Source organism: Pelmatolapia mariae, linkage group LG3_W (assembly GCF_036321145.2).
Source record: "Pelmatolapia mariae isolate MD_Pm_ZW linkage group LG3_W, Pm_UMD_F_2, whole genome shotgun sequence".
Classification (NCBI taxonomy): Eukaryota; Metazoa; Chordata; class Actinopteri; order Cichliformes; family Cichlidae; genus Pelmatolapia; species Pelmatolapia mariae.
The window spans coordinates 32,518,599-32,532,614 of record NC_086229.1 but is presented as its reverse complement, the minus strand read 5'-3'; the positions used below and the strand labels follow the sequence as shown (position 1 = coordinate 32,532,614).

The 14,016-nt window shown below is 41.2% G+C and overlaps 1 protein-coding gene across 1 annotated transcript; it reads left to right on the top strand.

The window, feature by feature from the left end:
- Positions 1-542: 542 nt before the first annotated feature.
- Positions 543-13,600, top strand: LOC134624391 (uncharacterized). The gene is made up of 7 exons (XM_063469370.1): positions 543-653; positions 988-1,097; positions 9,958-9,999; positions 10,735-11,013; positions 11,093-11,323; positions 11,419-11,634; positions 13,296-13,600. Exons 2-7 carry the CDS (start codon positions 1,061-1,063, stop codon positions 13,322-13,324), a joined length of 834 nt encoding a protein of 277 aa, XP_063325440.1. The 5' UTR covers positions 543-653; positions 988-1,060; the 3' UTR covers positions 13,325-13,600.
- Positions 13,601-14,016: the final 416 nt, after the last annotated feature.

The following is a 14,016-nucleotide window of genomic DNA, read 5'->3' as shown; positions in this document are numbered from 1 at the left end:
TATTTTAGAGTAAATAAAGCAATAACGGGTAGCACCAAGCTGTTGTTATCTTCATTTCCATAGCAACGGCGGTTGAGGATTATGGGTAGTGTGCAGTTACGGGATTAGTGCGCTGTCTGCATAAATTGGTCTGATTGGTTGGAGCCGAGCGCATCCAAAACTAACAGATCGCACTTTCAGATCGTGAATCACTTTGGAAAACACTGTGTGATGGCCACAACATGAAGCGATTTTATTGTTGAATTATCAGTGATACTTTCATGTGTTTTTGTTGAGAAATGTTAATGATGTCATTAAAAGAAAGCATTAAATTGGGGAGAAAAACCTGTTCGCGGAGAGGGTCCCCGGTTCTATAGTTAGATTGTGCTTCACGGCGTCATGTTTGGCCGTGACGGGGTTATTATTGGAGTAAATAGATGGCTGGAACCCTGCTTGAAGCGTCTCTGATCGCCGCGAGCGGGTTCACATTGGAATGAATTGACAACCCACAGCGTCACATAAAAACGTGGAAGGGTACCTTTAGCGTCAGCATGAGAAGTTAAGGGACGTGACAAATCGTCAGTATTTTACGCCTCGGGAGTGAGAACGGGTTGGCTGAGACCAGTCAGGAGGAATCATGAAGACAGAAACAAGAATTGAAGGAAATGCCTCAGGTAGCTTTGTCCGTTATAACTGTCGATACAGGCTCAGTACAATCAACACTCAGTGTCAGTGTGGGCTGGTTCGGTGCATTGGCTCCGATGCTGTATTTAAATACATGACTTGGTTCACTTTATGGCTGGGCTGTATGTGTGGTTATATCATGTTATTTGGACAGGAGTACCTGTCCCCTGTTCTTACCTCCACCTTATTCTTTCTGTCTTGCTTCCATGTTTCCCTTTATAAATATATAAATTTATGTGTCTGTCTTTATCTTGATTTCAACACTGTAAAGAGCTTTTATTGTGAAGGAGCCAGGGAGGAGAAAGTCATTTTTTTTGTGTGCAGAGTAAAGGATCTGTTTCTGAGAGCGGTCGGTGATTTCAGCTGTCAGTGAGGATCAACGGGACTGTTACAGAGGATGAAGAGGATGATGAAGATCATGCTCCTCTTAATCGGTAAGAAACACACACACTCACACAAACACACACAAACAGAGATGGGTGTGGCTTCATATGGAGTAAGTAGCGGGTCAGTCAAACGTCCTCTGCTGTTAAAACCACTCACGTTCATTATTCTGTCATCGAGCTCGTTCATGTGATGAAGCTCGTCCCCGAGGCCTCCATGCAGGGCGGGTCCCGCACTTTCAGTGTATACTGCTACAGTGTACACTGTGTATAAGGACACTCTGTCTACATAATAACTACACTATACATAGAGTTATAGTTATAGATGTTATATTATATATAAACACACATGTCCACTGGTTAATTACATACTCACAGCACAAGCATACTGCCAGCCTATTATATGAGTGTGTTGTACATATACATATATACTGTGTTTTTTTTAATTAGTAAAAACATCAAGAAGTCACCAGCAAAAGGAGAACACACCATGGTACACGTTTAAACAAGGAAGGTTTATTCCTCTAAAAGATTTATTATTAAAATAGATGTAACATCCCCCCCAAAAAAAAACAATCTCACACTGCAGCTACAGGAAGTTCACACTGAGCCTTTTTAGATTTAACCAAAAACCCCAGGAGGGGGCGGAGCCTCATACACAAACAGGAAGTAGAAACAATAGCCAGCCATCCTCCTGACACACAGCCAGGGGTGCGGTCAGCTCAGTGCTGTAACTCCAGCTTTAACACTGACGGAGCTGAGACCTCCACCCATATCGCACACACATGTTATGACACCACGCTGGAGTTTACTGAGCTCCTGAAAGTCATTCCTCCACACCAGAGGTGATTCTAGGATTAGAGCTTTGGGGGTGCTGAGCACCCAGAGAGCTGCTCAGCCAGGCAAGATAAACTTTACTCGTCACGATGAGACTTCTTCCCCGTCTCTGTCAGTCCCTGCATCTTTAAATGTCTCCAGTTGTCCCGAGTTCTCTCTGACTGTCTCCTTGGTGCATTTAAACGCCTGTTCCTCCCTGTCCTCATCGTCTGTTGTCTTCATCTCTGTTATCAGTCATCATAACTTTACCATCTCTGTGCAAGTCTGCAGATTTCTTTATTAAATCATAAGATTAAATTCATCAAGTCTCTCTGTGCCTGGGTCCTTGTCTCAAAACATGACATCACTGTTTTGTACATTTTAACACAATTTAATCCCCACATTTGTGAAAGAAAAGCAAAACACTTTTTTGAAAAGTCTGTAACAAAACCATCAAATCTGATAAAGGTTATTTAAATGCTGCAAAAGAAGAATGGATTGGAATTTAAAAAATAATAATACATATCCTAACCTTAATTACTGGGAGAGAATAATCAATGATGCTCATAGTGAGTAAGAAGTAAACTGAGTGCATTTTTTGGACAGAGATTCACTTTTAATGTGTATGTATGATATAATACAGATACATAGAAAACACTCCCAAAACAGAACAAATTATTACAAATAAAAATCTTTACTGCAGATACTAATTTGACTAATTTAATAATACTAATTTTGTGTTGTAAGATTTATGAGTTTCATGCTTGGTACTTGGGAGAGCTTGACATTTTCTCAGGTGGTACACACTCTAAAAAGTCTGAGAAACACTAATAAGTGTATGTGTGCTTTTGGAAAACATTTAAAGCTGCAGTACAGAATCTTTGAAACAAGCTTAAAACAGTTTTAGAATATAAACGGAGCACTCTGCTTCTCTTTACAGCTCCTCCCTCCAGCAGGGCTGTTTGGCACTTTCTGATAGTGTGCAAATGTGATGTATGTACTGCAGCAGTCATACAGACAACTGGACGGTCCAAAAGTTGGCCTACCTATTACTGGCTGAGGTTTTAGTAGAGTTGTGGCTGAACCACATAAAAATATATCATTAATGTTAATCTCCCCAATCAATGATAATGTTATGTTGGAATGTTGTTAAAGAGGGTCAAAAATGTTTCAACCCAGTTTGTTTTGCAGATTCTGTATAGCAGCTTTAATATAGGGAGGACACAACTTCCAGACTGTGTGAGTAAAATCTGGTTTTTTCTCTTCGTCAGATTCATAGTTTCTGTTTTGCCTGTCACTGTTCCCTGTCTGTTTTCTTACCTGGTTCTTCCTGACCTTGTACTTTCTCCTCACATTCTCCTCTTTCCTCTCTCCCTCTTTGGACTGACAATCATACACAAATAGATTATATTCAATTAGACGAAAAATTACATTAATATGAAAAAATACTATTAAGATCACTAACAAAAAGTCCTCTCTCAGTGTACTTTCAACCAAAAGGCAAATAACCAAACCACATGAACATCTAATAAAAGATATAAATATTGAAACACTGATCCAACATTATCCTTTATTGACGGATCATTTGATTTTACACTTTTACCTGAATGTGGCTCCTGTTTTTGAAAAAACTTCCTTATATCTATTATGAACCTGGCTGTCTCTCTGTACACAAACACACACACACACACACAACAGCAGTTATAAGGTTAATGGGCATCCAGTCAGTTAGCTAGTTAGTATCCATTTCAAACAGGACAGTGGTAACAACAGCAGGCTACGGACAATTTTAAGTTTTAGATTTTAAACAGGCTGTATACATTTCAATGGGAGCAACAGGACGGTCAAATGTCACTGATTTTACTACAGAGCAGGACGGATTGTAGGGTAGCAAACATCGTTGGAAAACACGTTTTCAACACTGCCGGTTACCTGGGTGTAATGTTTTTCAGCTAAACAGAAACATGGTCTGACTGCTACCTAACTATATAAAGAGTAACTGAAGGTTGAATGCAGCTAACACGTCCTGTTTTAAGCCAGGCACTCCACCTCCGCTCCGCTGCGTCTCAGCCACTATCGCTCTGGCAGCAGGGGCGGATCTAGAGAAATTTTCTTAGGGTGGCATGAGGGTGGCAAAGAAATCAAATGGGGTGGCAAAATCAAAGCCTTCCCCCCCCCCCCCCCCCCCCCCCCCAAACACATATGCAGGTGGTTACATATGGTTAAAATGATTCAAATGCAGTAAGTATACACGTTTTTCATATAAATATAGTCTATAACTTAATTATTGTCTGTAGCCCACATAATTACACACTTTAGTTGCATAAAACATGTGAGTTTTGATTTTATGTTCTGTATAGCCTGTATAATAAATAAATATGGAGCCCAATAAGTATAAACTCCAGAAAGCTACACAACATGGGGCGGTTCATTTACAAACACAAGTCTAACTTAAGTTTCACTGTTTTTTGTTAGAAAACAATCACATTGTTACAGCTTAAATTACACAAAATGTCAGAAATCTGCACTGTCATGAACAAAAATTTAAACCTAATTTTTCATGATTTGTTGGATTAACCCACTGAGGTCTGAAATACAACTGGACATTTTTGACTCCTTTTGAGTTTACGTTTGTATTTCACCCTCAAATTGTTTCATTTTATTTTTTCCCCTTGCCTTGTTTGGGATCATTTCAGCTCAACTGAATTTAGTTGTTTTTTTTCACTGACATACTGCATTAGTATTACTGATCTGAAATCACACAAAGAACTTCAAATCCTAGTAGTGTAAAAAAAAACACAGACATGTTGAGTAAATTTTTATAACTTGAAATGCAAATATAAATTGTACATTTTGTAAACATATACAACTATTTATCTAAAAATGCAGCCAATACACCTGCCGTTTTTTTCATTTTCTACAACCATTTAAAAATATTACTAAAACTAAAATGAGAGAACAATCAGATTTCGCAATAAGATGCCCCACAAATGATGTGTGCCAGTAAAACAAAAGTTTATCCACCAAAAGACAGAGGAGAGCAGCACAGGGATAAACCTGCAGGCCTGACAACAGGAGGTGTATCACTCCGCTGGTTTTCTACTTAGTGACAGTGTTTACGTTGCAAATGTGCCTTAGTGACATTCATTAGTGCCCTCACTGACACACAAAACAGAACGACTACACAACAGAACAACTACACAAGACAGCACAACACACTAAGTATACACTCCACACTAAACATCACAAATCTCCCACATATAAAAACTCTCTCTCTCACTCGCTCGCTCTGTCTCGCTGCCGTTACCGTCACAATTGTGTTTTTGTGGTTAAAAGAGAAATGTGTGTGTCTAAATGAAAAGAAAAGGACGTTGTTAAATTCTGTTAATAAATCAGACGAGGAAGAGCCTGCAGACTGAACGCAACTCATGTCTCCTGTCTATGCTTTTCTGTTAAAAAAACAGTTTAAAAACAGGCCCCATCGAAGGCCTGTAACAGACCCACTATCGTTGTACCCCATATACCACACCAAACCATCACTTTTGTTGTTCCAACAGTCTTGGAGGGATCCATCCAATGTCAGTTAGTGTCAGACCAATAGCGGTGGTTTTGTTTGTTAACTTCACCATTCACATAAAAGTTTGCCTCATCACTGAACAAAATCTTCTGCGTGAACTGAGGGTCCTGTTCCAATTTTTGTTTTGCCCATTCTGCAAATTCTGTGCGCCGATCTGGGTCATCCTCGTTGAGATGCTGCAGTAGCTGGAGTTTGTAAGGGTGCCATTTGTGAGTAGCTAATATCCGCCGAAGGGATGTTCGACTAATGCCACTCTCCAGTGACATGCGGCGAGTGCTACGCTGTGTTGCTGAATGAAGCTAGGACAGCCACTGATGTTTCTTCATTAGTGACAGTTTTCTTGCATCCACATTTTGGCAAATCCAACACTGAACCAGTTTCACGAAACTTAGCAAGCAGTTTGCTAACTGTAGCATGGGAGATGGGTGGTCTGGTAGGGTGTCTTGCATTGAAATCTGCTGCAATGACCCGGTTACTGCGTTCACCAGATATCAACACAATTTCGATCCGCTCCTCACGTGTTAACCTCTTCGACATGTCAATGGCTGTGAACAAAGAGAAACTTATAAATAACTCATGAAAGAATAAAGTTACGTTGAAACCAAGCACACCATTGTTTTTCTTGTGACATTACCAATAAGTTTGATGTGTCACATGGCCCTCTTCCTATTGAAAAAACAAAAGTTGTATCCAAGATGGCCGACTTCTAAATGGCCACCATGGTCACCACCCATCTTGAGGAGTTTGCCCCCTCACATATACTAATGTGCCACAAACAGGACTTTAATATCACCAACCATTCCCATGTTATTACGGTGTATCCATATAAATGGCCCACCCTGTATTTATGTAGCACGTTTCATTACAACCAAACTCAGCAGCTACAGAGTCTGTTGATCAGCTGCTCTGATGAAGGACTCCTCCTGCCCATCACTGCTGCTGTTGTGTTATTGTTGTTTGTGTTTAAACCTGGAGGTGTGTGAGCTACATGTGGTCACACTTTTTATTTACATCCTGCCCATGAACACGTTCATACTCCAGGTCTTGCTCACGTTTATATTAACCATGCTGGATTTGGACACAGCTCCAGACTTTCATGCATGTTTGTCACACAGCACACTGGTGTCCTCAGCTTCTTAGTCTTTGCTTTGGCTTCTGGGCTTCGTGATGTTTGTGTTCCAGTCATGGTGATAGAAGAACATAATCACACCATCAACAAAGAACAGCAGAGACTTCTTTCACCTGCTACTGAGCATGCTAGCCTTAGGATTACTTTTATGCTTCAGGTTCATGTTTCGTGTCACAGTTTTCACATGTACCTGTTCTGTATCCTGTCATTGTTTTCATGCTAGTTTAGTTTTTCCCCAGTTTGCTTTGCCTTGTTTCCTGTTTGATATCAGCCATGATAAATGGCTCGCTCTTTGTTATACTTTGTTTTCTGTCCAGTGTCTGCTGTTACGATGCTGCCTCAGTCCTCTCACGCTGGCTTACCACTTTCATCTCTCTCTCATGTCTGGCTTTGTGTTTGAGTTGATCCTTGTGTTTCAGGGCGTGACACATCTTCTTTTCCCGTCCTTTGGCTCCACACACCAGGAGTTAATGAGCTCACCTGTTCCTCATCCTCTGATCTGCTGCAACTACATGAGGCAGTGGTCTGGCTTCAGCCTTTGGTGGATAGCTAAGCTAACAGCAGTTAGTGGAGCTGGCTCCTTTGCTGCATGGCGCTGGACTGCAATAGTTATTTATCCTGTTGCACAGATCGTCTGGAGATGGAAGTCTGCTGAGAAACATCCTGAGGATTAAGAGGAGGAACTGTGTTAATCTGGACTTCACTAATGTAGACCCTCAGCTTAAACACTTAGTCTTTGTGTGCTTGTAAATAAACTCTTGTCTGGTGTTTTAGTCCAGTCCACCTGAGTAGCTACGACAGAACAATCCAGCCAAGAAATGGACTCTCTGCACTCGATTGAATGTGTCATATCCTCATTCTTCCCAAGGAAACTCAGCTTGGAAGACATGATTGTGTCCTCCACCAGAGCAGGGCGCCATCACCCAACAGCTTGGGGAATTTAAATGTATGAAAATCAACCAAAAGTGCTTTATTGGTGGAAGTCCTGTGAGGATGAGCATTAATCTGTGTTAATATTTATCACAATGAAAGCTTTTTTAGGCTCAACTATTAATGTAGTCGTTCACACTAAATGAATAATTAGGCAGGATTTTTATCTTTATATTGTTTTAGTGTACACTGAGGACTGTGGGAACATTGCAGTTTCATGTTCCTGTGTGTGACTGTACATATGGTCTTTGACAATAAAACTGGTCATTTTGTGTGTGGTCATCTGGATGTCTTGGAGGATGACCGGGGGGGTCGTCACCACCAACCTTATTGATTATGTCTGAGTTTAAAAGAAGGTTGTATGAAAAAGGCAAAAGTAAATCTGGAAAGACCCCAAGGGAAGATGAAACAAAGGTCTGACAGTAAATCTAAAAATCACGATGACCCCCTCCTCAGATGCCTTAGTTAGGCTTGTCCTTGTGTGCTGGTGGAAAATGAAACATGCTGGTCGGTTTCTTGTTTCTTTCTGTTCCATTTGCCTGAACTGAATTTGGTAAAAGAGCTTTTGTCCATTTAGCACCTTTGGCTTGGAACAAACTGCAGAACGACTGGAAAACGACTGAATTCATCTCATTAGGACTTTTAAATCTAAACTAAAAACCCTTGAGGCCAAGTCCATAACATGCAACTGTTTCAATTAGATTGATCGTCATTTTAACTGAATTTTTAAATTTAATTAAATTTTATTGAACTTTATCATATTTTATTTTATTTTTTTAGTAATCATGTATTTTTGCGTGTTGTTGCTGCCTGTGTTTAATTGTGTGTGTTTTTGCATCTGTGAGATACTTGCTGCTGCCTGTCTTGGTCAGGTCTCCCTTGAAAAAGAAGTTTTTAACCCTGGAGAACCAATGGGGTCAAATTTGACCCCATTGGTTCTCCAGGGTTAATCTCTGTGGGATGTTCCTGGTTAAATAAAGGTTAATAATACTAATAATAAAAAAAACCTGAGCAGACATTTCAGCCATGCACAGATTTTAGGAAAATAAAGTTACAAATCCTGGTTTATTCTTTTTGCCTTATATAGACGACTGCATGGACAAAGTGGGCTCAAGTTGTTCTGTTTGTCACACACTCTGTGCTGTACTCACATGGTTATGCCTTTTGGCCTAAGAAATGAATCATATAGTGGCAGGACTACAGGACTGTGCTGCTTACCTTGATGTTGTAATTTACAGCAACACTTGAAGACCATGCAGAGTGAATTAGAGCTGTGTTCAGCTCTGACATCAGATGCTTCACTGTGAGAAGTGCAAAAAATGCAAATGCCAGTCAGTCCATGATCACCTATCAGGGTGAGGTTGGGAATATCAGCCCTGTGCGGGCGAAATGTGCTCTTGATCATTTCCCCTCCATCTCTAAAACAGGCCTAATGCAGTTCTTGGGCATGCTAGGTTTCTATCTGCAGTTTTGCACCTCTCACATATCTGCTCAGCTCTAAGATGAACTTCGAGGCGACCTGAGGAAACGACTTCTTCTGCTCCTCATATGGGTGAGCCATTCCAGCTGTAGGTGGATGCTGGGGCTGTTTCTTTGTAGACTGGTGATGATGGAGTTGTTCATTCAATCATTTTGATGTTTTGTTTCCTTGGGACGTTAACTCTCATCATTTATACTGCTCATTGGTTAAGGAAGAAGTGCCAGCTTTAATATGGGCTGTGCAGCATTTTGAGGTTTACAGTCATCAAAGACTGAAGTGTAACAAAGCAGAAAACACAAAGTTATCCATGGCCTGGAGATCAATGACAGTCTGTTTTATTTTCTATATGAAGCTGGGTCACATTCTCAGTAAGAGAGCTGACCAAGTCCCTTAGTGAGGTGTTTTCATCAGGGCTTTACAGTCATGGTGTAAAATCTCCACCACAGCCTCGCACTGAAGCTGGACAGTCGCTTATAGATTGTGATTGCCAGCCGACGATGTTGTACTAGGAGAGTCTACTGGGTGATTTCTTTTGGAGGATGGTGTCTAGTTCTTGAACTGGGCTTTATCATAACTATCTCGCTGAAGCAGCAGTTGTTGGAGAGTATTTAAATTCTCCCTGCTGTCCTCCGAGTTGTTGGATGATAAATAATGTGGTTAGTTATTCGTTAATTGTTTTGGTGTAATTTAAGCTTAAAAAACTTGTTTAATTCTGAGCTACAGATCATGTTTTTCCTCTGAAACTCACAACGCCTACAGCATTTCCTCTCTGTGTCACTTATCTCTGCTCACACTCAGCTCCCTCCTAACTGTTCTAACTGTCATGTTGTTTTGTAATGACTGCAGGTCCCTCAATGTGACTGTCACAAATGACTGTTTGCTCACACAGAGAAAGAAGCTCCTCAACTATGCAGGTACACAAGGTGGTGGAGGAGCCACTAACCTTTGACCTTTAGTGACCTCTGTCCTCCTGTTGCAGGTGTGTGTGTGCTGCTGCTGCCTGCACCGACTGTTTCTGCAGGTGAGTCGATGAAGTGAAAACAATCAGTGAGACTCCAACAAGAACACAAATACACTTACTCTGTGTGTGGGTGTGTGTGTGTGTGTGTGTGTGTGTGTGTGTGTGCATTATTTTCAGTTTTGGGTAATCTTACCTTTTTTATAACCTCTGGCATTTCAACACAAGTAGACTTGAACAACTTGAATTACAATAAATAAGCTTCTTTATATTCTAACTGTACATTTCTCTACAATTAGACCTGATAAACCATTTCCTCAAAAATTTGTAAATTAAAACGCTTGAAATTAATCTTTAGCACAGACCGTTGTGTGTGCACACTGTCTGCTGGTCCCACTCTTCATCACCAGTGTGACAGAGTCCTGAACACAGCCTCAGTTTGCATGTTAGTCCACCAAGTTTCATCTGAGCTTTAAAGAAAACACACTCAGCTTTTCCTTTTGTTGGCTGTTCCTCTGAAAACCAAAGTGTGTGATCACAGCTGAAATAAGGGAGATTTTTCCACTTTAAAGTGCTTCAATTAGTGATGCTGCTGATCCACAAATCAAATCATCTCTAATATCTGAATGTTGATGACAAACACAAATATCTGTTTATTATGAGGCTAAAAGCTCGATGTAGACATAACAGTTTATAACATGTCAGCAGCATATAACAGCCCTGCACACCAGCACTGTGCTTATATTAGACTTTAATCAACATATAGTAATGATTTTATCATCTCTGCGTGTCCTCCAGTGTCTCTGTCTGTCAGTCCAAACCTTCAGCAGGTCTTCAGTGGATCTTCTTCAGTGGATCTGAGTTGTGTTGATGATGGACAGACAGCTGATGGATGGACAGTGAAGAGGACCAGAGGAGGACTCACTGAGGACTGTGGAGCAGCTGCAGGCTTTGGGAGGCTTCTTGGTTCCTACTGTGTTGTGGATCTTTCTGCTCCCAGTGAAACCTTCTGGTGTGAGGACTCCTCTGGACAGCAGAGTGACAGAGTCTCCTTCAGTGTCCAATCAGACACTACAGGTGAGATGTTCCAGCTGTGTCTCTGTCTCTGTGTGACTCTGCTCTCTTAACTCTGTTTGTCTCTGATGGTCTGATAAAGGTCTCATCCTGGAGATCCCTGCACTTCCTGTGAGGACAGGAAGTGATGTCATTCTGCGCTGCAGACAGAGGAATGGTGCCACAGTCGCAGCTTATTTCTTCATCAAAGGAAGTTCTGTTGGTCCTAAACCAGAGCACATCATCACTAACATCACGCAGGCTGATGAAGGTCTCTACTCATGTTCTAATGATCAGGGTGGAAAGTCTCCTCAGAGCTCTCTGAGGGTCAGAGGTCAGAACACTGACATCACTTCCTGTTTAAAACCTGATGTAACATTGTGACCTGATAATAAACTGACTGAACCATCTTCATCATCTCTCTTCCAGATCCTCCTACAATCAGCCATCCTCCTCCTCACTGTCCTCCTCCTCCAAGCACCTCCACAAACTTTGCTCCTCCTGTAAAAACTGCTCTTACGTGTCCTCCCTGTTCTCCTCCTCCTCCTCCCTCTCTCGTGGTCCCAGTCGTAGCAGGTCTGGTTTCTGGGCTTCTCCTGGTTCTGGTTCTGGGTTTGTTTCTGTTCCTCTGCTGGAAACTCAAAGGTAGCTCTCACTCACCTGATATGAGCAGGCGTAATCTGATTACTGTATTAACCCTCTGAGCCTAAGTAAATGAACTTACTGCGTCACCTCAGTCAGTGGCTGTAATGGTCCAAACATGCAGTCATGGTGTGTTTGAGTGATGCTGGTCAGTGACTCTTCAGTTTTACCTTTCAAAATAAAATGTGTTTTGTTGGCTTTGACCCATAAAGCTGCCACAGAATCAGAGTGTACCGAGCTCACAGCTCCGGTGTTCCAGTTTAACTGTTTTTCATGTTAACCAGTTAGATTTGTGTGTTCCACATGTTGCATTTGCAGATTCTCATTTTCACCGAACGGTCGTCTCGCTCCACCTGCTCTCGTGTCCTTGTGTTTCTGTAACATAAATAATGAGCCCACATTTTCCTCACGACACCAGCGATCAGCTCGACAGACCCTCCGTTTACCTGCATACATGCTGCTCACCTGTCAGCTGTTTGACACCTGCTGCTGATTCAGCAAACACGCCCACGTTACCTGGTGATAGTTTAACGTGGGCAGCTGCAGCTCGATATAACGCAATGACGGCGCAATATTGTGGACAAGATAAGTAAATATAGCTTCCTGAGCTCAGAGCTGCTGGAGCTTGTGTTTCCCTCAGAGTGACTGACCTGAGTTACAGATGACGGCTGGAAACAGAAAACTACAGAGCACTTTATCAGCGGCTGATATCACAGCTTTGAAACCTTCGCTGAGTTTTAGCTCTCAGTGGTTAAACACTGGACTTCATTCACTCAGGTTCTGTCTGTCGGGTCACGTTTACGTCACTGTTTTATTTACACCTGAGCAAATCGGTTTGGCTCAGATTAAAGTTACGTCTCATAACTGCATAGTTTTACTGAAGTTTAACGTCTCACATGTTAGACTGAACCATTCGCTTTTCTTTATTATCTGCTGTTCATATGTGTTGGATTATTTTTTTAACTGTGAATTTTTAATTAAAACTAACATTAAAAATCTTTTTTACACAAGGAGGAAGGATAAAGCATTTTTATATTATAGTATAATTACAGTAGTCCAGCCTGGAAGTAATAAATGCATGAACTAGTTTTTCAGCATCACTCTGAGACAGGATATTTCTAATTTTAAAGATGTTGCACAAATGGAAGAAAGCTGTCTTACATATTTGTTTAATATGTGCGTTGAAGGACATGTCCTGGTCAAAAATGACTCCAAGGTTCCTCACAGCATTACTGGAGGCCAAGGTTTTCATTTTCAGGGCCGAGTACAATAACCTCAGTTTGATCTGAATTAAGAAGCAGAAAGTTAGTGGACAATCCTGCAGTTTATCTAATTGGTGTGTGTTATCTGGCTTCATAGATAGATAGAGCTGGGTGTCATCCAGGTCTTTATGTCTTTAAGACATTATATTGCATCCTCAAGTGCTCTCCCTCCTTCCTTCTCTTTCATCCAGTTTCTAAAACATATTTTAATGTGAGATTACAGGATGAGACATTGTTGTTTATACTGATATGGTTGGTTGTGTTAAGATTATTGGGGTGGAGGTGTCCGTGCACCTTCAGCTGCTCCGCCTCTCTCCCTGTCACCGTCTGCAGACACATTTACATAGGACACATCGTCCTGTGGACACATGAGCTGAGCTGCTCTGTCCTCTGTGTCCTCAGGAACACGAACCAAGAACAGGAACGTCTGACTGCTGAAGAAACAGTCTGAGGAGGAGGAGGAGCTGGTGATGAAGACCAGCCTGTGGTATATACAGTATCTGTTGTGTATTCAGCCCTGAGGAAGATGAAGATGCAGCTTTGCTTTGTGTTACATCATATTCTATAAGGATGTTATGTGTTTGTAGACTTTCTGCCCAGTTTGACCCATTTAGCAGAAGTCAGCCTGTTTAAGGCTCTGATATCTATTCTGTATGACTTACAGCAGTTATGACATGGTCTGATTTTCTCACCCAATAAAGGAATATTTAATATATCAGTCTACTCTTCATTCTATCAGAAACAGTTATGTTCACTGTTCACTGCTGTAATAACTAATAATGATTAATATAATAACTATAACATTATATTTACAGTACCACAGTGAGATGACTTTAGTCTCATGAACAACATTAGCTAATTGTTATTTACTAACTAATCTTAAATGACTGTTCAGTACAGATATGAAACCCAACAATCATGTTTCACAGTCTCGTGGTCTCTAGTGAAAAAAGGCCCTAGAGCTGAAACTAAGGATGAGCACAGATGCATAGAAATACTGCAGGGCTGAGGAAGAGGAAGTTTTTAAAGACGTTACACAGAGTGAAACATCAGCTCTGTGAGCAGAGATCAGCTTCATGGGTGGAGACACTCTGAGGTCTCTGAGCGTGCTCATGGGTGGAGA